The 24,668-nt window shown below is 43.6% G+C and overlaps 1 protein-coding gene across 1 annotated transcript; it reads left to right on the forward strand.

Moving 5' to 3' along the window:
- Positions 1 to 5,553: 5,553 nt before the first annotated feature.
- SERINC5 (serine incorporator 5) lies at positions 5,554 to 24,425 on the forward strand (the record flags this gene model as incomplete). The annotated part of the gene is made up of 8 exons (XM_009577962.1): positions 5,554 to 5,751; positions 12,876 to 13,054; positions 13,351 to 13,433; positions 16,368 to 16,461; positions 18,035 to 18,246; positions 19,076 to 19,171; positions 22,559 to 22,685; positions 24,359 to 24,425. Coding segments are annotated over exons 1-8 (1,056 nt in total), but the record flags the coding sequence as incomplete, so codon positions are not given.
- Between the last annotated feature and the right edge of the window lie 243 nt (positions 24,426 to 24,668).

The following is a 24,668-nucleotide window of genomic DNA, read 5'->3' on the forward strand; positions in this document are numbered from 1 at the left end:
ATCTTCTCTGTATCGTTCCAATTTTAGTACATGTGCTGCCTCTTGGCTTAAGCCACACAGTGAGTCTGAATATTAAAGAAGAAGCAGTGAAAAGTCAGTTAAGTCAGACAAAGGACAAAATAAAGCCTCTTCGGTGAATTTAGTTATTTCACAAACCACTGTGTAATCATGCGACAGGTTAAAGAAACCTTTGCAAAATGTTTTTTCATAACAGTGGGGATTTGCAATAATAGTCTGAGCCCAGCTCCTAACATCTGGGACACCTGGCATCAGGCATCTCTTTTCACGAACTAGTGCGCTAACAAAATGATTGGCTTGCTCGATGCTTCCTGAAACTAGAAGTCCAAAGGCAGGTGTGTAGCTGCTTTAGGACGTTATTCATGCAGGGCTGGATGCTTTGCTCTCCCAGCCTGCTTGGATACTGCGTGTTGCTGTGAGAGTAGATGTTTGGGTGTTTTTGATAGACATTGCTGTTAACAGCTCAGTGATCCGCATTATCTGCAAATCTTATGGCCCAGATAATGCTGGTAGTCAAGTAATCAAGCAGTGCATGAAAAACTAAGCCGCTGTGTGTCCCCGTGAAAAGAAGCTTCAGCAGGGCACATTCCTTTCCTCCGCGGACAGGCCGGAAGGCATGTGGTCTCCCCGGCCGCTCTGGCCGGGTGGTCAGTTAGGAGGGAAGCGAGGAAACACTGCTAAGTCTTCATTTCATTTAAGTATGCACTTTTTTTTTCAATGTGCTCTTCTTCCCTTTGATTTTTACCATTTCTGCTGAAGTCTCCCAAAAGGAAGAGTGCTTTGTTGTGATAAGCTTGATACTTCCCTATGGTTTGTGTAATTTAAAAATACTGTAGGCTATTTTGGGCAGTGATCCTGAAACTCCTCACTTTGTTTTAATGGCTACACAAAATATTTTCTAAGACCTTTGAGATTTTTTTGGAAACATCTGTGGAAAATACCTTCTAAAAAAGTCACCGTCTCTACAAAAGCAGTAGTCAGGACATGTTCACTTTACTTCTCAGTCTTGTATGTAAAGAGTTACGTGTTGCTTAACATTACCGTCATACCTGATTCCACTGATTTATCAGATTGAATACGTGTGGTTCTGCTGCGAGGCATTCACCTCTGCTCCCCGTTCCCGCCCGCGCACTGTGCCCTTGCTTGAAATGGTACAACTGTTTGTGCCATTGCATAATAAATCAGCAGCTGAGAAGGATTGATAGGTCATTTTTCTTCCCTTTTTTTTTTTTTTTTTTTTTGTTTGCCGGTAGGTTGCTCTGTTTGGTCACCCCCAGCAGCAGAAACAACTGTCAGGGCTACTGAGGTGCTGGGGCCAGGGCAGGAGTGAGTGAGTGGCTGGCAAAGGAGAAAGGCTGGGGGGAGCCAGTGGCTGTTAAGCCAGCCTGGCTACCAGAAGAAATGTCTGTGAAACTGCAGTTTGAATATTTTTTAACAGAAAAATTTCCCACGCAGCTTTCCGCAGCTGCTGTTGTGAAACCAGTCAAGTCAGCTGTCATCCAGGCAGTTCAAATCGCGGCGCTGTCTGTTTTCAAGTACACCAGGTTTTCAAGTTTTGGGATCTCGGGCAAGCTGGCACTGCACCCTCCGTGAGCTCCGGAAGAGTAGCACCGAGCAAAGCAGGCAGCCGGTCTACCTTGTGGAGGCCTTGGCGTTGCGGTGGGTTAGCGTGAGGGGGCCAGCTGATTGTAGGTATTTGTAGAAAGCATAAACATTTGCGTAGTGCTTGTAATTATTGTCAGACTGTGGTGCTCACCCGGTGAGGAGATGTAAAGCTAGAGAGGGAGCCGGGGTGGCTGTACTTGCTGCCTGGCTTGTGGGAGCCTTTGGATGAGAAAGACTTGAAGCCAGAACCTGCTGCAGCATGACAAAACTCCTGCCACAGCAGCCTGTCTTTTGGATGCCATTCCGCTGGGCTCTTGGAGACCCTGGACTTGGAAGAATCACAGGACTTCGAAGGAGCTCTGTAGGTACAGACCAGGATTTTCAAGGCCTGCCTGCTGGCAGCGATTGCAGATCTTGAGTTGTCTGGGTTGCCTCTATCCTGAAAACCGCACAGCTCCTCCCTTCTGCAGAACTGGTTCTTTGGAGGAGCTTTTGTTTAATGATAAGCTAAATCTGTAAAAGATTTGTGACATTACTTGCTTTTTTCACAGCCCATTTTTTTTACCATGGGAAGAATTTGTTGCTGGCTTGCATTTCTGCACTGGTGGGTCCTGAGCCCCTGGGCAGACCATCTCTGCGGTCAAAAGGCAGAGGCGAGGCGAGATGGGCCATGCCCACAGTAAAGCATGCAGCATCAGAGGGACTGCACGTTGACCACAACCTTTTAACAGAGAACTTGTTGTATCTTGTGGGCTTTGAAGTCTGTCACCCAAAGATAACATCTTTGAAACCTCCCAGGTCAGTAGGTTGTGGCCAGTATCTTACTCTTCAGGACAGAGACTGTTTTCATTTATTTTTGCATAACACCTATTTCATTGTGGCCCACTAACTCCGGAATGTAGTTAGTCATAACCAGCATTTAAAGAAGAGGGGGGAAAAAAAAAAAACCAAAAAAGCCCAAACCACGAAACTTGGGACTGTGGCTGAATAATATAACCAACTTTCTATGGTTTCCATGGCTATTCAGAGCGCTTAAAGGAGTGCATCTGAAAAAAGATGGAGACATTGGTATTTTTCACAAATATTGCCAATTTGTAGGGTACATGCTCAGTATTAGAAACTATCATTAACGTCTCTCTAAGTAATGTGGAACAACGCGTAAGTGAGCTATATATTCTATTTAAGTATTTGTTGCTTTACATAGCAGCTCCAGGGACCCAGGACTGGAATAGCAGACACGTTGCTGGATGTAGTTGAGGTTTCACTGGCAGATCTCTCCAGCACCTGGCTTAGGAAAATGTTGTTCCCCTTACAAATGCCAAAACTGCATACCTTTTTACTTCTGTACTATAGATTTTAACATTATGGTGAGTATGGCCAGCAGTTGAAGTTCATTGTGGATACTTTGGATCTGGCTGATACACACTGAAAGGACCTTTAGTCTTAATCTTTTTTTTTCCATAATTCTGAAGTGGATGGATTGTACTTTTCTGGTATGCTTTTGTTTTGAAATATTATTATTCCATTTGTTTGCTGAATCAGTAACTTGCCATAGTGTCCTTATTTCTTGGACTTGTATTGATGCTGTAAAAATTAACTTAATTTTACTACATATAAAAAATAAAATTGCCATGCAGCCACCCCTGCCTTCTATTTTGAAAGTATACTTGCACGATGTGCTTATGCATGTAGTATTTTTAATTTCCAGCTTTGGTGCCAACATGAGCCCGTTCTGTTTATTCCCCACAGTTGGAGCTTTGTGTGTTTTGGGGAGGATTTCTGTTTTGCAGCAGCAGCAGTTTTAGCAGCTGCATGCTTTGAGGCCTCCGTCTCCTCTGGCATGAGATCCAGTGGTGAACTGAGAGAAGGGCAGCATGGGAGCCAGGTTGGACTGTCCCCATTTTATGTCTTCTGCGAAGTGAAGAGCCATTGCCGAGTGAGGCAAGGGCCCATTTGCTACCCCATTTCTGCAGGGCAGACGGCAGGAGGCCTGAGCCTGGGTTTTGCAGCAGATAGTCATGGCAAGGAAATGGTAAGCTGGGAGTCTTTTCAAGACACTTCTTCAAAATTATTTGCGGCTCTTTGATCAACCAGCCTGGTTGTGAGACTCTGTGAAATTGTATCTGATATGCCTGTCTGCAAACACACACGTGAAGCCCCCCTCTCCGGGTCAGACAGTCATTGATGCTGGCAGAGGAAGTGTCCTGGGTGGTTTGGCACCTGACGGCACATACAAGCCAGGGAAGTTTGCCTGGACGACTCAAATGTGGCACTTGTGCATTTTGAATCCCTTGGCAAGGGCTAAGAAAAGACATCCCTCTCGTAGAAAGCAGGGGGGTCCTCTGAACATCCCTGCGGCCCCTCTGAGGGCTGAGGAGACATGGGGAAAAAACAGCCTCGGTGTGCTCGAGCCGCGGCACTGGCAGCGCGCCGTCCCTGTGCTACGCACCAGCCACAGGGAGCCCCTCAACAGTGGGCGTGCTGAGGGGTGAGGTCCCTCTGGGTCGGCAGCAGTGAGACCTGGAAGAGAGGGTCCCTGCTCCTGGCTGCCTGCTGGTGTCCAAAAATCCCTGTGGTTGCCGTTGCTGGGTTAAGCACGGGAGTCATGTGAAGCTGCTGTCTATTGCAGGGGAGGGCCTGGCCAAGGACAGTGCTGCCCTATGTATAAAAATAAGGCTCGTATTTATATTTTTGTATATGACTTTTCTAAAAGTAGAAGGCAGGGGAGGTGAATCCAGCTTCTTTGAAAGTTAATGATACTGTTGACAGCAAGGAAATAATGAGCATAAAGCTAGATCCCTTTCAGGATTTTTTCAGTACCTTTTTCCCTGTTCAATAAGGCAATTACGTGCTTTTTGCTATGCTTCTTGGGTTTTATCTTGGTGGACCCTCTGTTGCAGGTAGAAAAGAACTGAAATACACAAGGAATTCTGTCTCTAATAACGTTTAAACATTGGAGACAGTATCAGCTAAAGCATGATTTGGTATTATTTTCCTTGCAGCTGTGGATTTTTTTCCTTGCCATCTTGCACGTGGAATCACTGCTTTCACCTTTGCAAAGTGTGTCCAAGTAACTGTGAAGTTGCATTACTTCTCTGGCTTTCTGGAGTACAAGATGGTGCCATTGTATTCTGGGTCCTTCAAGCTCAGCTATCTTTTTCTTTATTTGCAGGAAGCCAAGTATTTCCAGATTCTTTCTCTACCAACCAAAATATTTAGAACTGTTAATGTAGTTTTTTGTTTGTTGGTTTGAGTTTGTTTGGGTTTTTTATAGCTGTTGTCTGTTTATAAAGCCTTCAGTACAACTATCCCAAAGTGTAGCTTAAACAGTTTTCCCTCCCCCCTTTAATTTGCTCAAAGTCTTCAGTAGCATAAAAAGTTCTGTAGCAAAAAAAAAAAAAAAAAAGATGACGTTTTTTGTCTCCGTGTGTACTAGAAAGGGCACCTTCAAAAGGACAGTGTGGTTCTGGTGAATTGAAATGGATCTGTAAATCTTATTTTGAAACAAAACCTGCAGCTTGTCTTCGAAACAAAATGGTTTGGTCTGTGTGTTAAAAGCAAACAGTTTTGGAGTCTGTGCCCTTCTTGTGCAGATTTGTTTTTCCAGTATGGAGGGGGGAGAGTGTATTGCAGGAAATAGGGCCTTACCATTGCAATGCCTGTTCTGCCGGGTGAAATGTGTCAGGACCACAAGCTGCACAGAGATAGCAAAGAGCAGGATTAAGAAATCAGGAGCGGTTCCTCCTCATCCTCTTCACTGTCATCCCTAGCGTGCTTAAACCTAGTGACTTTTGATAAACAAGACAGTCTGCTTCCACTTAAATACTGCTCAGCTGGGAGGAGAGGACTTAAGAAATTCTGGAGTTTTACAGGAAGTCTCCCAGCTTCCCTGTCTGACTTTTGCAATAGGAACCTAAAGGCAGTGATGGAATGACTTGTGTTTTTTGTCTTACTTTCCAGTTGGCCTGCTGCTGCGGTACTGCCGCTTGTTCTTTGTGCTGCAAATGCTGCCCCAAGATAAAACAGTCAACCAGCACCCGCTTCATGTATGCGCTTTACTTCATCCTCGTGACTATCATCTGTTGTGTCATGATGTCAACAACGGTAGCTAACGAAATGAAAACGCACGTAAGTAAGAGACATGAACCCACTGCCGCTCCTGGCAGGAAACGGGGCTCCTTCCACAGCTCTTCATGTATAGCTCTTCTTCTGAGGGTGCTCCCTCAGAAGAGGCGGTTGATTCCTTCCACCCATCCACTTCCAAACCCAGACAGGATGATTTTCCATGCTCAGCCTCTTCCCGTCAATTGCTCACCCGCCGAGTGTGTTTCACAACAGGAAGAGTCAAGGATCACAGGACTAGCAGCCTTCCTCCTCTTTCGTTGTGCGGAAACCCGCTGCAGTGAACCCATCCCAGGTTTGCTGCGTGGGTAGTGTCACTACAGGCTGTTAGGAACATGTTGTAGTAGAAGAAATCGGTTCAGTCTAATGTTGAGTTTGTTTCTGGCAACTTGTTTAGTAGCAGAAGCAGCAAATTAGAAAATAACTCCTCAAGTGTTGCATTTATAATTTTAATTCTGTGTTCTTGGTGCTGTGTGACAGACTACTGCAATGCACAATGCTGCGGATCCTTTACAAGGGGTTTTCTTCAGTGTGCATTGAATCATTGTGTTCACATGGCCTCTAACCACAGCAGATATTGTTCATTTCTAATTGTCTTTTTAATTAAAAAGCTTCAAAAGCATGAAAGCAGCTGTGGCTAAAACTAGAGTTTAAAACTCAAGTTTATTTCAGAGTCTTAATATAACTTTCCTAAGCTAAATACTCACCAGCCTGCTTGCGGTCACACATTAGACCTGTTGTACCACATCTTTGGTTTGGTCTCCTAAGCCACCCAAGTTGCTGTCAGTGGCACAAATTCTCTCTCTCACCCTCTGCAAACTACAAGAAGAAAAGTCTGGTTTTAAGTAGAGGGAACAATGGCTGGATTGCTTAATTCTTAAAAATTAAGTTTCTGCACCAAACTCGGCATCGGGCCTGCTTCGAGGCTGTGAACGCGCTTGCCTTGGAGGTTCAGAAGGCTTCCCTCACTGCGGGCATCTAGTTGTTTTGTGTTACCCTCCCAAGAGGGAGTGCTGGTAGGTGCACAGTTAGGGCTGTTTCCTCACTTAACTAGTTGCTGGTCAAGTTGATGCCCTGCTTACCTTCTGCGCTTGACTTTCAGTTGTCTGTGAAACAGTTCCCTCTGCCGCAGCCCAGCCCCAGAAGCTGGTGGCAGCACCCTGTGCCTGCAACACGGGTGAACCAGCGGGCTTATGATGGGGCTAATGTGAGGGTTTCTGTGCTCTGCTGCCAGTGACCTTTCTTTCTTCCCATTGTACCCTCTTTGTATGTTCTGTCTTAATTTTCTTTCATTTAATAGCACTTTGCTTGAGTTATCCTGCTGCCACCTTCTTACCCCCGACCACCAGAAGTTGCTGACAGCCCTGTAAGAGCACCCAGTACTGACGTGATGCTTGCCTGTGAGCTGCGACTTAAAAACTGTTCAACATGTGTGTGCTGAAACTGCTTGCCAGGAATTACTTTGACTTACTAGATGCTTAGCTTGGCAATAAAGTGAATAACCCAAGGAACTCAAGTGTGTGGGAGACAAATTACGTGCTCATATCCAAATTTCATAAAGTCATTTTCCATCAGTAGTGTGGTTTTAATGCGGCTTATATCCCTAACAAAAAATACTCGCTCTCTATCCAACAGAAAAGTGATTCAAGAAGCCTTCAACAACATGCTTTTCGGTATTGCCAAATTTCTTTTCCAGTTCACAGTCTTGAAAGCTCAGTGTGGGAAGAAGTAGCACAAAGAGTAGCTGTTAGTGTGAAGTGGCAAGATAATCACCCTCTTAATTTAGAGCATTTGATGTCTTTGAATGGGAAATGGACCATCTGAAAGTAGACTTTCTTTATCTGCTCTCTAATTTAATAATTATGTTCGGGGCTATTAAAAGTTCAAAGACTCCTGAAGCTAATTCAGCCCAGTTGTAATAGAGTGCACCTTGAAAATACTTACTCAGAATAACCAGTCTCAGCTTCCCAAAGATGGACTGTGTTTTGAAAGTGCTGGGTGATTCCTTCGCTTTTGGCTGGATTGTGGAGCACTCCTAGCTCCTGAAGCCAGACTGTAAGCAAACACTTTGCATGATGCTTTTAGGACCTCACCCTCTCTTTCTTGAGAGGAGACAGAATTTTAATTAATTTTAATTAGAGTTTTTTAATTTTTGTAATAAAATAAAAAATTAAAATTTTAAATTTTAGTGCAGTCCTTTACGGAGCCATAATCTTGGCAGGGAACTGTGTGTCTGCTTTACCAGTTTAGAGTTCCAATACTCATGCTGATACTACGTGAAAGGAATCTCGCCCTTGTCAGTGAGAGGGTTTTGGTTGATCGGCTATAAATTCCCAAGTCTAAAGTAGTTCTAAAAGTATTTATTGTAGCACTTGGTCCTTTGGCATTATTTTGAGAGGAAGCAACAGCAAATGTGATTCTTTTATGGATAGCTTAAACAGAGACTTTTAAAAAATGTTTGTATTTGTTTTTCAGTATTTATGTAGCCCCATGATCATGCATTCTTTCTCTTAAAAAACATTTAGGACAGTTTTTCAGTTCCCAAGGTGCCAGACACTGCAGGTGCCAGCCCAGAGCTGAGGACCTGCTCTGTGCCCTGCAACATGGCTGGGAAAATGAGGCACTGTCCCAGGGAGCTCAACTTCCACATCCTCACCAAAGTTGGCAGGTAGATGAAATCATGTGTCAGTGGGAGGACACGGTACCTGTGGAGTATTTGGTTATGGTTTCAAAACCTTGGTTCCTAATCTAACCAGCAGCATTTTGAGGATGTTGTATTTTGTGGTGAGCCTTAAGAATCGAACAGTGTCTTTTGGAAAAAAAAGGGGGGGTGTTTTTCCTCTGTTCTTTTCACCCTTCTTTCCCAGCTCCTGAGCTGTTCCTGTGCCCACGGGACACCAAAGGAGAGAGGCCCAAAGGATTAAATTCTGAAAAATGTGCAAAGAAGCCAAGGCATTTGTGTTTGATCTCTGGGTAAGAAGCAAGAGGCAGTGGAGGCGTAGGAAAGGAGTGAATGGTTTTGACTAGGAAAATATTTGAACAGTAGCACGTAGAATAGATTTCAGAGGAGCAAGGATGTGTATCAAAGCAAAGGATAGGATAGAGCATCAATCAAGATATGAGAGCCTCAGTGATGGGGACAGAAAGACAGAAAAGACCAATATGCAGTTACACAAAATGGTTTAGAGACTTGACTCTGTTCCAAAATGAAGCAAAGCAGGACCCAACTTGAAGAAGTGCTTCTATGCCTTGATCCATATATTATTTCTTTTTTCCAGTTATTCCGGTTTTTTGAAAAACAGGTACAGCTTTACTCACAAATGCTCTGTTGAAGCAAAACCTTGCATTTCACAGGCTTTGAAAGGATAACTGAGAGAAGAAAAGGGAGAGAATTGTTTTGGTCTGCCAAAATAGTGTTTTGATTTTTTTTTTTTAATTAAATTTTTAATGTTAAAGCTGTTTCAAAACTAGTGGTTTTAGTCTGAAAATATCCATGTCCTACTTAAATAATGAAAGGAAAAATAAGAAAGATGTTTTCAGGAAAATAAACACCAGTAAAAAACAGTTACGTCAAAGCATTGCAGTTCTAGATGGTTACGTGTTCTGGTAGAGCATGCTTTCGGGCTTTTTTCCCCAGTCAGGTTTATATCTTGGCCCTTAACTCCATTATAGCATGTTAAAACCTAAATTTGCTACCAAAAATGAGGTTTTTAAGTGCAGGTGTCTATTGCCTATTTCTGACAAGAATTTAGTCATAGATGCAAGATGGCATTTGTTTTGATCTGATTGTTTTTTGTTTTTCTATTTCATCTCTTAGCTGCTCAAGATGGGTGGTTTTACCTGGTTTTTTTGCCCTTGTCTCCCCATCTACAATATGTTCTTTCATGCTTCCTCCATTTCCATAATAAAGTTCGTCTGCCATGTTCTCCCTCTGTTGGATGAGAATATCCAGACGAAAGCAGTCTCCTTTGAGCTCTTAAGGCCCATTTCTACATAATTCTTCCTTCCTTTTCCCCCTCTGATGCTATTTCCCGTGCTCCTGCATTCACATGTTTGGGTGCAGACAGACCCAAACTTAGAGGTGGCCAAGTCCCAGCCAGCTGGAGCCTGGACGTGGTGTGGCCGTGTTGGCTTGCTTCTTGCCCTGCATTTATTTCGGGTGCCAGCAGCTTGCAGTGAGGGGAAAGCAAGTTCAGGGCAGTCTGTCCCTGTTTCTGTAAATGTTGCTATCGTCTCACAGGGTTTCACTGCACTCGGAAAATTGCCAACTTTGCTGTGATAACATCATTGCTTGCACAGCAACTGAGGCTTTTACATTATCTGAACGGTTACTGGGTGTCTGCAGGAAGAATGCTTTGTCCCCTACTCAGAGGGCAAAGAATTTAGCTTATGTTGCTTTTAATAGTATGAAAGTAGATATTTCACTATATCAAACTTGGCAAATAACTAATATGTGACTTTAACAGCTGTCAAAACTACCCAGCAAATGGAAAGCCTGGTAAATCACATAGTCTGGGCAGGCTGCTCAGGAGCTGAACGTGTTTCAGAGATACAGAATTTAAAAAAAAAAAAAAATTAGTCTTTTTTAACTTTCAGTGAAGAAGTCACATGTGCCTTGATAAATTGTTCCCAGGAGTAGACCGTCCTTTCACGAAAACATGCCCTTTTCATTACATCAGCCCTTTTGTCCCCAGCGTTGTGCTGATGTTTATTATCTGCTGGGGTCCCCAAGAGTTTGGTTTTATTCTTGTTTTGTTCCTTCAGGATCACAGGTCTCCAAAAGGGGCGTTAAATCCCACAGGACTATTCCTGGGGCCATCACTTATTACTCTATGGTGTTGTGCATACTACATGGTGGCTCAGCTTTTTGCTGCTTGTGTAGGCAGAAACTGAGCCATTGTTCTTGTGAATCCATCCATTTTCTCTCAGCCAGATCTGTAAGGAAATTACTACTAAATGGAGAAAAGAACATACAGGGTCAAAAATCCCATCAAGATCTCTGAAAAAACCTACGCAATTAAGGAAGGTGCCCATTTACAGTTACCCAGATATGTGTTTTTAATTAGCTAGTCAATTAATCAAGTTCCATGGTATTTTTTTGTTTCGTTCTGTAAGTCTCATAAGCAAAATGCTGCTTGGTACCAAGTACAGATCTTACAGAAATCTGTCTCCTTGGTCAGTACTATCGTCTATATCAAACAAATATCTAATTTTCTCAAAAGTATTGTTAGTTCAATATTATGCATCTTTTTAATGTCTGGCTGATGGTTATTATAAGCAAAGAAATGGAAAGCCTTGATAACCCAGTTGCTTTCCGCGGCATTGCTGTGGCCCCTTGGCTTGCCCTGGCATCACTGTGGCATCGATAGGTCTCTTGATTATTCCAGTTAATCCATTTGCTTGTTTCGAATGCTGGCACATTTGCTCAGTCTGACGTTTCATTGCCTTTCAAGACCTGGGAAAGGCATTGCTGATGCTCCAGACAATTTCTCAGGAGCTATCTAAAAACCGTTGGATGTGAGTTAGCCACAGCTACTCTTTTACTGTCCAGCTTCTTACGCAGTGGCTACTCATCTCTGAGTTACTTCTGAAAGAGCATCTCAGAGTGGCCAGGCATGAATCTGTTCTTGTAACACTACGCAGCTGCTGTGAGACCTGCTTTTCATCTCCTCGGCTGCTTCTAGCCTACCTAGGGTCAGCTCAGTACCATAGTTAGGTTTGCTACCCTTAGCACAGCAACTCAGTGTTACTGTGAGCTGCTAAAATAGTTGCTCTTTTTGGGAAGCTGCTAGGAGGGTTGTTAAGCTCCTGACTGGTTTGGGTTGCTGGCACTTGATGGGAAGTTGCGTACCCTGCTGAGGGAAGCAGGCTTTCAGAGCCTGGTGGCTGGAAGTCGGCAGTTTATGTGTTTCCTGCATCTTGAATGGCTTTCTACCCAGCTGGGAACGCTGCCTGATCGCTTGCTCTCGGGTCCTGTTTGTTCTTTCCCTGTGTACTGACCTGCCTGCTGAAGGAAGGAGGGACTCCTGTCTTTGCTAATTTCTTGGAAATGTTCAAGGATGGTGTTGCCCACAATCTTTGCATATTTTTCCTAAGCAAAATCTGGCCTGGCTGAATGCTTTCTGAATTCAGATTCCCATTTCCTTTGCCCGTGTTATTTATTTGTGCATGTTGCATCCTGGTACGCATTGTCTTCTGTCTCTTCCAGTTACCTGTGCAGGCAACAGCGATCGGCTCCAGAGGGTTTGATGTGTTGCTCAACTGGTCTCACCAGCCTCGGCTGAGGACTGTGAGCATACAGAGAGGCCCTTATTTCTTTGAAACGAACAGTGGTTTTCTAATTAAATGCCTGTATTTCTGCACAGCTGAACGGCTCCCTGGCTGCGAGGGAGGGTGTCTGCACAGAGGCACCCCACAGGAGTGGGTCCTGGCAACACAGACCTGCTTTTTTGGGCACCTGGCATCATGTCCACCTGGTGAAACTGAAGCCAAAATGTGCAGCTGTTTGCTTTCCCCTGGTGGCAAGGCCACAAAGGCAAATATTTAATCAGTGAAGAGAAAGGTGGAATTTTCCTGCCTTTCTGTTAATTTAAAACAAAATCAGGGCAACTGGCACAACTCCCTTTCGGAGGCTGTGATGGAGAGGACGGGGCTTGCCCTTGTGCCTCTTGGGTGTGCTTCGGTCTACGTTTCCACCGAGGGCAGCATGAGCCAGAGCTTCCTGCCCTGCAGCCCCATTCATGCCCCTTCGGCTGGTAAAACCTCTGGTATGGCTCATGTAAGCTGGATTACTGAAGCAATCAAAGTCCTTTGCTGTAAAGCACGGGAAGAAGGGAGAGGGTCCCCGGGGTGAGGGGATGGCATAAGCCAACAGAGCTGACGGAAGGGTAGGTGGACTTGTACTCCAAAGCATCTGGAAGGAGTTGAGAGTTGAGGCTCTGGAAAACTCCAGTTCCTTGTGTTTTACATTTCTTTCTGTCCCTTGAACCCTTAAATCCAGGCTGAGGGGTATCAAAAGTGAAAGGTATTAAATTAAGTCAGTGAAAAGTCAGTGGTGCACAGACGTAGACATGCTCAGTTATGAGGAGCCCTGTGTCCCGTCTAACGGTTTGTAATGTTGTGCTTTTCAGATTCCGTTCTACAAGCAGATGTGCAAGGGTATTCAGGCGGGTGAGATGTGCGAGAAGTTGGTAGGATACTCTGCCGTATACAAAGTCTGTTTTGGAATGGCCTGTTTCTTCTTTTTGTTCTTCTTGTTCACCATCAAAATTAACAGCAGCAAAAGCTGCCGAGCATACATTCATAATGGGTGAGTATGTGTTTGTTTGCTTAATTTCCACTTCTCTTTACAGGTTTGTGCTGCCTACTTTCCAGCTGGGTGTAATACTAGGCAAAAAAAAAGCCCAAGCAAAACGAAAGCTGATTTTACTGCTTTTGTCAGAAATAATGCAGTCAAGTGAAAACTAACTAAAGTGGCAATCAGTCATCAAAGGCTGTTTTTTCTCTTGTTGGGCTTTAAATACAGATTTCTCATGGTATTTCAGTTGAAGACCTCTAATTCCTGTTACAACCTCTAATTCCTGTTTTTCCTCTCCTCTTGTCCAGATTCTGGCTCGTTAAACTTATACTTCTGGCAGCAATGTGCTCAGGAGCCTTCTTCATTCCCGATCAGGACACTTTCCTCAATGGTACGTCCTTCTTGTTTTGTTATGCTGCTTCATTCTGTACTACGTTGTGAGTGGTTATAAATCCTAAAGGTCTGATGAACATGATTATTGCCATATTTCTTCAAGTAAAGCCAGTGTAGTCCAGGTGCAAAAGGAATATTTGGAGCTGTTTGGGAGGGACTCTGCATGCACAGAGTACGTGGTCTTCCTGTGAATATGCAGTGAAGAGCATGGTTTTTTCTGACCAAGAGGAGGCCAAATGGGTAGGTAAATATACCACTGTGGTGCTGTCTTGCAAATTCTTTAATTTACAGCAGGGAGCTGTAATGGTGCACAAGGAATTTTTCACTCAGGAACGCAGAGTCGCATGTTAGTTTGGCTTGTGCAGGTAGCTCTGCCGCAGCGCCGCAGCTGGGGTGCGTGCTGCACAGTGGAGAGGTGCCAGTGCTCAAGGGGGCATGGTGACCGGCCAGGCGCTGGTGTTTGCTGCCTGGAAACCTGCAATGCCGCAGAAGAATTGGGATGTTGTTAGCTTTCAGGCTGGTGGCGTAAATGCAGTAAGGTAAAATTAGGGCATGTTTCAAGTGCTCTGCTGACGATGCCGTGCCTAAAGCATTTGTAGTTATGGAAGACACCCTGGCATAGCACAGGCACACGCTGATACTGGCCCAGTGCGTAAATGCCAGCTCTGGGGGTGGCTTCTCACAGGCCTCTTTTGGGCTAGGAGCAAAAATCCCGGTGATACCAAGATGAGCTTCTGCTCTTCAGTTTGCCAGGTACTTCTAAGCCCTTAAGCTGTTGAGTCTGGGGAGGTGGAAAGCGGTGGGATCAGTAACGCAAAGGAGCGGTTGTGTCTGCTGCCTGCTTCCGCTAAGGCTTGCTTGGTTACCTGTGTTTTCAACACCGATCTCCTCTAGCCGGGGTGTTTAAAAGGGGAGGAGGAAGGAGTTACACGGGGGAAGAGAATAGAGTGGGCAGACATACTAGGAGCACAGTCCTCCGGGAAACTAAGGTAAAAACCACTTCAAGTAAACCACTGATAGGTGTAATTCAGCTTCTTGCTCTTACTAGCTGTTTGTTTGATCCTGGTTCAGTTTGATGCCCCAGAAGTAAAGGGCTCCTTATCCCTACTCCTCTCCTCTGCGAAGTCACAAGGTGGTTCTGTGTTCTTGTCCTTAGTATCTAATCACTGTTTGGATTAGAAAGATGTGGCGGTGCAATGCATTGTACTCATGAGCAAGTAAGACTGCTATCATCTTTGCAAGTGACCCTCTTCGTGGTGAAAAGTCGTCAAGAACTGAAGTGTTTGGGGAAAAGGGGGAAAAGAACTTTTGTGCTAATTAGAGTGCTGTTTCTCAACAGCAGTCTAACCTAGTGTGGAGATACAGCATAACAAGCTTTCTTCCCCGAATTAGCGGTTGACTTTTCTGTCTAAAGCTGTATTCTGCACATCCGGCTGAACTGTCCTCCAGTCAGCCTCTGAATTTGAGATTTACACATGGTTTAGGTATTCTGTAGTTTTGTTTTCCCTTTTTTTCCCCTACCATCAGGAAACTGACACTGTTTTGGTTTTTTTTTTTTTTTGAGCGTTCTCTCAGTTTGCTTATGTTTTCTTTTAAAAAAAAAAAAAAAAGCTCTTCCCATGCTTCCCATGCTTAGCAGTTTGTTAACCATGGAGGAGCAGTATCATGTGCAAGCACTAGGTTTGTGTGGGCTGTAGTATTGTTAAATCCACACTGGCCATGCTAACCTAATCTGTGATGAATCCATAAGACATCCCGCAGTGTCCTGCCTGGGGCAGTGGGAGATCCTGAGAGTCTGGCTATTTAATTACTCACTCCATTGGTGGTCTGTTTTTTCCTACTCTACCTCTCCTAAACACACATGCACACCTTGTTCCCTGCCTGTTTTTTATGTACTTTTTTACATGCTAGCTTCTTCCGGTTTTTGTTCTGTTTGTTTGAAGAACAGCATGCTTCTTATCAAGTGCATGCTATAAGTTTCACAAAACCAGACAAATAGTATTTTTGCTTGCTTTCAAATAATGACCTTATGGTACAGTAAAAAAAAAAAAAAAAAATTCTCCACATCATCCACTAAGGGTAACGTGCCCTGACTGTTCTGTTCTTTCACTTCACTTATACAAGCTTTTTTTAAAAGGAAAACACAATGGTAGATATGGCGGAACTTCGCTAATGCACTTCCGTGGTCTTCTTCACTGAAATCTGCTGCACACCTGGAGTCATTTACAGGTTATGGTCTGCACAGCAGCACAAGCTGTATATGCAACTAAACATTTAAATAGGTATCCACATTTCCTCAGAGACTTCTGATGTTGCACGTAAGAGATCTGTTGTCCGAAATATCCAAACAGCTACCTAAATACAGTATGGTTAATGGTTAAGTAGTCAAATAACCTGTCTTAAAACCAGTCAGTGAATACCAAGTGTTCCCGTCTCTTTGGGAGTGGCTAGGAACAGCATTTGTAAATAGATAAGCCCCACCTTTGTTTTTCTGTGGTGCTGGAATCTGGAGGGGAAGAAATTGCCCTTTTTAGTACTGGGTTCCAGTACTTTGCAATTTCAGGGTTTAGATTCCTGTGAAATGCCTTTGCACCACCTCCCTCCTGCCACTCACAAATAAAGGTTTCAGTATTTTCTGTCTGAATATAGTAATTCATAGTCTCCACAAAAATCCTCTAGGTTAGGGAAACTCAGTAAATGTCCTAACAGGCTTACTTTGAAAGTGTAGCAGGTTGCAAGCTGAATTCATCAGGGAGCTAACCTTGAGTTAGCTGAGCTGGCCTTTCAGCTGCAACCTCTCATCTCCTGCTACATCTGCGGGCTGGAATTATTCAAACCGCGTAACAGCTTCACTGCATAGACAATAATTCCATTTTATCTCAAGGGAAAGGCGACTGCAGCTTGACCTATTTTCTGCCTCTCTGCCTTGCAGCCTGGCGCTACGTAGGAGCAACAGGAGGTTTCCTTTTCATTGCCATTCAGCTCATCCTGCTTGTTGAGTTCGCACACAAATGGAATAAAAATTGGTATGTGTTGGGCAAGTAGTTATTTGCATAAAATTTTGGTGGACTCCTGAACAATACATTTCTCGTAACAAAGAATTTAAAAGTGGCATGGATGTAATTTCTGAAAGAAAACACTTTAATGTCAATATTTAGATCTGTTCATCTTTGCTTCATCCACTTTCTCCTTCCCCAGCAGAGATGTTTCCTCTTTATTCAATTCTAGTCTGCTGATTTATTCTTAACCTGAATTGCTTGGCTTCCAATAAGTAGCAGCATGTTGGGATGCAAAAACTCTTACTTTAAGTTGTTTTATATTTTATATGAAAATATACCTGCTAAGAAACAGAGTGGTGTAAAAGAATAAAACTAGATTTGCAAAATGTAACAGGGAAACTGTGGGCAGTGATGTAAACTGGTAAATCCTGCTTTTTTGTGTCAGCTTAATGCACATCAGTTAATTTTTTTTCTTGACATGAGAACTGCTGCTTTCTCTTCAACTTCTTTGCTTTCATCTAAATATGCAAGATCCCATTATCAACTCACATATACCCCATTTTGGCATTGACTTCATTTCTGGTTTAAGCGTATCCTAGCCCTTAGCCTCTCATCGATTTAAAATATTTAAATTGTGCTCCCACATGTGCACAGGAACTCCTGCCTCTGCCTCCACCCTTTCTGTCTCTCATTTCCTCCTCTACAAACCTTTGCAGTCCTCTCTTCTTCTGGTTAGCATACTGACTGCTAAGAGAGAGTTTTAGCAAATCTTTGGGCTTTGTTAGATATCTGTTTTCAGGGAGGAAGAGGTGAGGTCTCCTTATACCACAGATATTTTTACTGCTAATTACTGTAGCTGCTTTTCCGTGGGTGAAAGATTTCCAGCAGCAGCATTTAACTTTAGCACTCTCTACATTAGATATTCTTTTAAAATAAGTCATGTTTCCACGAAACAACAACAACAACAACAACAACAACAAAAAAAACCTTCCATGCACCAAAAGCACCTTTGTGCCAAAACAACTTTTTTAGTTGCTACTCCGAAAAAAAAGCAGTGATCTTTGCAAGAGGTGTTTGGAAGGTGAAAAGAGGAAAACAAGATGAGGGAGACTGGTGGGATAGATGCAAATGGTGAGGAGGCTTTTTGAGCAAAAGGGTAGTAAAACTGTCAAGGTAGCACAAGGGCAGAAGAGAGGCTGAGCCAAGCAATATGCCTTTGCTGTCCTTGTGTGAAGAGCACCACTCGCTAGCTGAGCCTGGGGGAACTCAGGGAGTTCCCTCTGAGGAAATCCCTGAAGTATTGAGCTGAGACGCGCTGACGGCTGATCCCAGAGGTTGGGAGTTCTCGGAGTCACGCTGGGCTATAATTACAGAAACAGCTGGGCATGATAATACAGAAGATAAACACTAATGCTAAGGAATGTTTACCTCTGTTTCATGGGAGGAACCTTGCAAGGGCCTGTGCTGGTGTAGTGAGGTATACATGCTTCAGGAAAGTAAGCACTGTCTTTTGTGTTTGAGGATATGAACTGTTCAGCTATTAGAATTTTATTTTGGGGGGAAGGGAAGGCAAAGATAAGGTGCTTGTCTCTCTCTCCAGGACTGCAGGTGCAAACCACAAGCAGATGTGGAATGGTTTGCTCGCCTTAGTCACACTCATCTTGTACTCCGTTGCTGTGGCAGCCCTGGTCCTCATGGCTCTTTTCTACACGCGCTCAGAGGGCTGCATGTACAACAAGGTCCTGATCGGTGTTAATGGTGGCCTGTGCCTCTTTGTGTCACTGGTGGCCATATCGCCCTGTGTCCAGAATCGTGAGTCCACTGACCTCTTCTCCTCCTGGGTTTCTGGTGCTGCCACAGTTGTGTGCCTGGAGGCATGAGCCATGGGCAGAAAGTCTCATGATAGTTCAGAGGTGGTGCTGCTCTTGCGCCTGTCCCTTTATCTACCCTATGAAGTGCTGTTGCTGGCCCTCAGCTCAGCTGCTAAAACTACAGAGGTGTGAGACATTTTGAGTGTGCCATCAGGCAGTCATACTGTAAAGAAGGCTCATGTGCTGATGGCTGATAATGTGTTGTGGAGCTCATACAACTCTTGCAGTGGTAGCAGTTGAGGTAATAGCTGTCAAACGCCTTCACCACTGTTTTACCATTTACTTTTGACTGCTTGTGATTTACCATATGTAAAGTTTGGGTCTGGAGAAGTTGACAGCAATATTTCGTGCTTCGGTATATTTTATGTGTGCTGTTAGTATCTTGCATACATTGGACCTGGAAATAGTAATTTGAGTGACTCCAACACAAATTTTTCGGGCAAATAAAACTATCATGGCAGCTTCTCAATAGCTTTTGGAAAGCTGGTGCTTTTGGCAAGAGCAGAGGGGTGATTCTTTACTTACGTGGCAATCTTTAATGCCTTTCTAAAACAGCCAGCAGAACTAAAGGATGGACTCTTTTCTCTTTACATGCCAGTGGAAACGTATCTAAACTGCCTCAAAGATTTATGAACTGCTTTAAGTAAAATATGAAAGTTACTCTTCTTTTCTGAAAGATACTAGTGTGCTGTTCTTTAAAGGGTATGAATTTCTTTTTCAGTTTGTTAAAACGTCTGCAAAAATCACTTATTTTCCTCTTTCTTTTAAAGGCCAGCCCCATTCTGGTTTGCTGCAGTCAGGAGTTATCAGCTGCTACGTTATGTACCTCACTTTCTCAGCACTATCCAGCAAGCCACCAGAAACTAGTAAGTTATCTAATGCTTTATATGAATTCTTTTAGACATGCCATGTATTAAAAGCAAGAATTTGGCAAACCTGAATTAACAAATTCAGGGATATAAATAAATCTGTGCAGCAGAGAGACCACGCAATTGGCACTTTCCATCTACCTTAAATGCTTTGGTCTAGGGGAGCTTAACTTAGCTTGGGTGAGTTGCATCTGTTGCTTAACTTACCTTGGGTGAGTTGCATCTGGAATCTGAGCAATTCCAGCTTGTTTCCTACGGACAAATTTCCCAGAGTCTTTTAGTCTATCCGTCATGTGCAAGTGCATGTTCTCGTACGACAGGACATGACTAAATACCTAACATGTTTGGTCACATGATGGGAAAGGAGTTGGAACAAATGGCTCTTGGATACCTCTGGAAGAAGCTGGGTGATCAGCTCCATCCAAAAGTTTACTAGGTCTGCCACCAGTTAGTAGGTGCTGGCCATCAGAGTGGATACTAAAATCACTCCTTTTTTCCTAGAACTGGCCTTAACTCTGGACTCCTAATGGAGCAAAAACTTGAGTACCACTTGTCTTCTGTTTTGAGGGGAAACATTCTGAGAAAGGCCTTGGAGTTATGTTGCAGTTGTTTGAGATGATGCTGTTCTTCAGGAGAGTTCCTGTACTCCGCTTGCCTTCTAAGCATTAGCGTTGCAAGCCAGGAGTAGGGAACTCCCTAGAGTTCTTTATGCTACAAAAACACAGCAAGACTTTACAAGCACAACTCAAACTGTTTCCTTTTCCCAGGTAAAAATCAGATTCACCTATTTGGACAGGGAGCATTCTTTTCACTTACAGAAGACTTTCTGGTTCAAATTAGTAATGCTAAAACCCCCTTCTTTATTATTGCTCAACTTAGTGTTGAATAGTTGAAACAACAATAACTAGAGGGTAAGTAGTCCATTGGCAGGAAAGAGAAGTTTTTACAGATACCTCCCAAGAAGAAAGGGGAGAGATGGGGGAAAGAATCTCTCTCTGACACACTTGTGTAGGCACAGGCGCGCGCGCGCGCGCACACACACACACACACACACACAGAGAGAGAAATGTATTCTAGAGCTAAGACAGAGAAACAGACGGTATTTAGGTGGAGGATTTGCTTATGGAGCTTAAGCAGTGTTTTTGAATGAATATAGAAGGCATCTGAATTACTCCTAAGACTTGACACCCTGTAAAAAAAACCAAAACAAAACAAAACAAAAACAACAGAAAAAAGGGGAAGAAAGTAATGTATGGTATAAAATCATTGGTCTCGCATTACTTCATGCTTGTGACAGTCAAAGCCTTCAGCAGTTAAGTGAATGCTCTGATTCTTCTTCTACCTGTTGCAAGTGTGGTTATTGCATTTGTCAGAGTATGTATCAAGCACGCTCTCTCAGACCTCCTGAATCAGATGTTTCTCCTTGTCTTCCCAGGCCAGAGAACTCTCTTAGTTGTCATCTGCTCTCAGAGATGCTCCTTTCTCCCCTGTCTCTGTGATAAGGACTCTCATACCGGCCTGTGCAGCTTTTACAGTGGCATGTGCTGGAGAGTATATGGGGTGCTGGCACTTATTAAGGTGTCCATGCCCTGTAACTCAGATTTGCCATGAACTTACCTAATGTTGACTCATTCCTCAAGGAGGCACTTTCAAATTGGCTCTCTTGCAAATCGGCCACTTTGCAAACCAGGCTGGAAGAAAATGCAAGTATTTATTTGCAACACGCAAAAAGCAGAGTTGCAAATGTCTTTAGACGGAATGGGCAAACAAGAGGTAATGTCTGTTGAACCTGTGCTTATCGTAGTGTGCCTTAGCTTTTTGGTGCCAGACTTGGCTAAAAGGCCTGCCAAACAGTGGACCTGCCTTGCTGCAGATGTGTCCCTGACGGACACAGGTGGGGGATTCTGCATGTCTCTGGCCAAGGTGTTCATGTGTCCAAAGAAGGGCAACGAAGCTGCTGAAGGGTCTAGAGAACAAGTCTTATGAGGAGCGGCTGAGAGAATTGGGGTTGTTTAGCCTGGAGAAGAGGAGGCTGAGGGGAGACCTTATCCGCTCTACAACTACCTGAAAGGAGGTTGTAGCGAGGTGGGGGTTGGTCTCTTCTCCCAGGTAACTAGCGATAGCACAAGAGGAAACGGCCTCAGGTTGCACCAGGGGAGGTTTAGATTGGATATTAGGAAAAATTTCTTCACTGAAAAGGTTATCAAGCCTTGGAACAGGCTGCCCAGGGAAGTGGTTGAGTCACCATCCCTGGGGATATTTAAAAGACATGGTGTAGACATAGTGCTTAGGGACATGATTTAGTGGCGGACTTGGCAGTGTTAGGTTTGCAGTTGGACTTGATGATCTTAAGGGTCTTTTCCAACCTAAGTGATTCTATGACTCTATAAAGGGTTGTCATCCCTTCTTTTGGTCCCACCTTCACTCTGTCCCTGCTGTGTGCTGATAAAGCTGTTTGTGCAGCCCTGCAGGGCCAGGGGACTGACTTTAAGTTATTTTTAACCTGGGTGCAGCTTTTGCTACATTTTGCCCTCTGCCTCTGCAAACAGTTGTGCTGTCCCAATGGGGGTGCAGAGTGGCTGCTGGAAGGAAGGAGGAGGTGGGAACATAGTTTGCCTTAAATAGCATTGGCTCAAAAAGCTCTCGATTTGAGATAAGGTGCAGCTGTAATCTCTTGCTTTGGAGTGATGCTGCAGGCTACTGATCTGCTTTGCTTTGACCCCAAGCAGACACTGAAAAGCCAGATGTGTCTTGGAACATATCTGAGGACTGAATTGGTTGCATTTCAGGGACCTAGAAGTAGTATTTGTGTAGATGTTAAGATGAAATCTTGCCTGGGACCTAAAAGTAGTATTTGCTTAGATGATAAGATAAAATCTTGTCTTTAACTAGTGCATCTCCTTTTCTTTGGTCTTCTGTATATCAGTCTGAGAACAGGGCAGCTACACACCATTTTTTTTCACCGAGTATGAATTTCATAGTTGTCCTCAAGGCACCCTGTTGTCAAAGAAATTTATGGTCTCAGGTCTCTACTGTCTCAGTGTTATATGGCTCTGTAGTCTTGGTAAAGTGGTGGTAAACTTCCAACTTCTTAGTTCACCAGACAGTTTTTTTCCTTGTTTGTCTGCTCTGGTCAAACAAGAAATTTTAGTACCCTACTAAGTTGCATTTTTGTTTTGCGCAAAACACAGAATCTGCCAGGTCAGATTTATAGAGTTTCTTTCTGTATGATCTTTTCAAAAGATAGATAGAAACCTCCAAAATTTACCTAGCCAGTGTCTGAAGTAATAAAAATATTTCGCTGAAAACCTTCAGTCTGAAGACTGCAAGTGCAGTGAAATGAGCTTTGCTAACTGTTCTCTTTGTTTCTTTTGTTTTCTGAAGTCCTGGATGAAAACAATCAGAACATCACAATCTGTGTACCTGAATTTAGCCAAGGCCTGCACAGAGATGAAAACCTGGTTACTGGCCTAGGTACTACCATTTTGTTTGGCTGCATTTTATATTCTTGGTAAGTCTGGGGGTTTGCAGTTACCTCACTGTAAATGCAATGTTGTGGTCCAACTAGTGAAGGCCTATAGCAAGCCTCATGCAGACAAAGTAATGGAGGATATTTAATAGAACTGAGCTGGAAGGTTCATTGTTCTCCTTAGTTTCAGAATCGTTAGATGTTTTAGCCAAAAATGTTCAACAAGATAAGATAACTTTTGAAACAAATATATTTCATTAAAACCAAATAGAGCAATTTACATCTGGAGGTGGAGGGAAAAAATTTCCAGCTGTCCATGATCCCAAACAGTCTCAGGGTCCTTTGATTCTGTATTTGCTCTTTCTATAAGAAAAAGTCTATGCAGTTATGTCCATCTAAAAAAGCTATCTGAAATGTCTGTAGCCTCCTGGCAGAGGCTATGACTATTCCTTGACGGTCTTTAAAACAAAGAAAACTGTTTGGGAGGGTTTAGGGCTTCCTTTGAACAAGTGATGAGCACACTACTGCCATCAGGATTTGCCAGCGATCTCCTGCTCTAAAAAAACCTGTTTGTGCCCATATAGTTGTGATGCTTACTTTGTATTATTGCAGCTCACGTCAACAAATTAAGTCATGCTCCGGGATGGGGGCTGGGGGAGTTGCTGATGATTGAAAGGTGATGTATCACCTGTTTTGGCTGCGCGGGCTGTCAGGAGACAGCACTGCCTGTCTGCTGCAGGTTTTTGAGCAGATTCTGCTTCCGAATAAGGCCACCTCAAAATTCACGTACTGAAACTCCATCATAATTTTAAAGTGAAAACGAGACACTTTCTGAAGAGGTAACACAGCTACTCTTCTGCTACCAAATATGATATGTGTTCCATTTAATTCTGATATCAAATATATGAATATCATGTATGATGGATCTAGTTCACATTAGAACCATATTTCCAGTGCCTCAGGATGGCATTTCAGGAATGCAGACAACCTTCACATAGCCTGCAGGGGAAGTGCACCATGTAGCTGGGGAGATAAAAAGGCCTTCAGGGGGAATGTTTTGAAGTATTGCTTACTAAGGCTCAGTGTGTACAGCAAAGCATTAACACACATCTCCCTATGGGTAATGGGAAGTTTGCATCACACATCCTGAAAGGGGAAGACTGGGCAAGAAATGTTACTAATCAGAAGAAACTAGAAAGGATTCCCCGCAGACAACTACGATCATGCAAGAGAGTGATTTCCAGCAACTGGTACACTGACAATAGTGGTTGGTAATTTATTTTTCAAAACTGACTGCTGCCAGTGACCTGTTACTTTGCTGGCAAAGCCTTTACAGAATTGCTGAGCCAAAGTGATGGCTGTGAAGTTAATATAAAAGCATTGGTTATGCACAGCAGGGGAGATCTCTTCTGAATTGCAAATTGGAGCACTTAGCTGTTTGCTGCTGTCTGATGGTGATTAATTTACCACCTTTCAGGAGTGACCTACTTTTAAGCTCGTGATTCAGCCTGAGTTGGCCAGCAGCTGTCTGTCAGGCTGGTTTATACTTGTGCAGAACAAACTTTTCACATGCTTAGTGCTGGATGCTGTATCTGGGCAAATGCTTAGCTTAGACATGGGAGTAGACTATTTATGTTTGCCATGGTGTTGAAAAATCATCCTGTTGGGCTTATACTTATGCCGAGGTTTTTGACACCATCTTCTTTTGCTCCTAGTTTGACCTCAACAACACGTGCGAGCTCAGAGGCACTGAGAGGAATATATGCCACACCTGAAACTGAAGTGAGTTCTTGCTTCCTCCCACAGGATTTCTGTGCAGACTTCCTCATGTGCTTTTCTTGCTGGTGTTTTCATGGCTAAGTAATCTGTAATTAGGTGAAAACAAAAGCTTGTTTGTAGCATGTATATGCCACGTGTCTCTGGGTATGGACTTGTCAGAACACTTGTCCATACAGGCCCTTCTGCAGCTCTTGCTGGTCCCGTGGAGGTGCCTTTATGTACTGAAATAATTTGCTGCTCTTGCAG

The sequence above is a fragment of the Fulmarus glacialis genome, unplaced genomic scaffold, assembly GCF_000690835.1.
Source record: "Fulmarus glacialis isolate BGI_N327 unplaced genomic scaffold, ASM69083v1 scaffold25405, whole genome shotgun sequence".
Classification (NCBI taxonomy): domain Eukaryota; kingdom Metazoa; phylum Chordata; class Aves; order Procellariiformes; family Procellariidae; genus Fulmarus; species Fulmarus glacialis.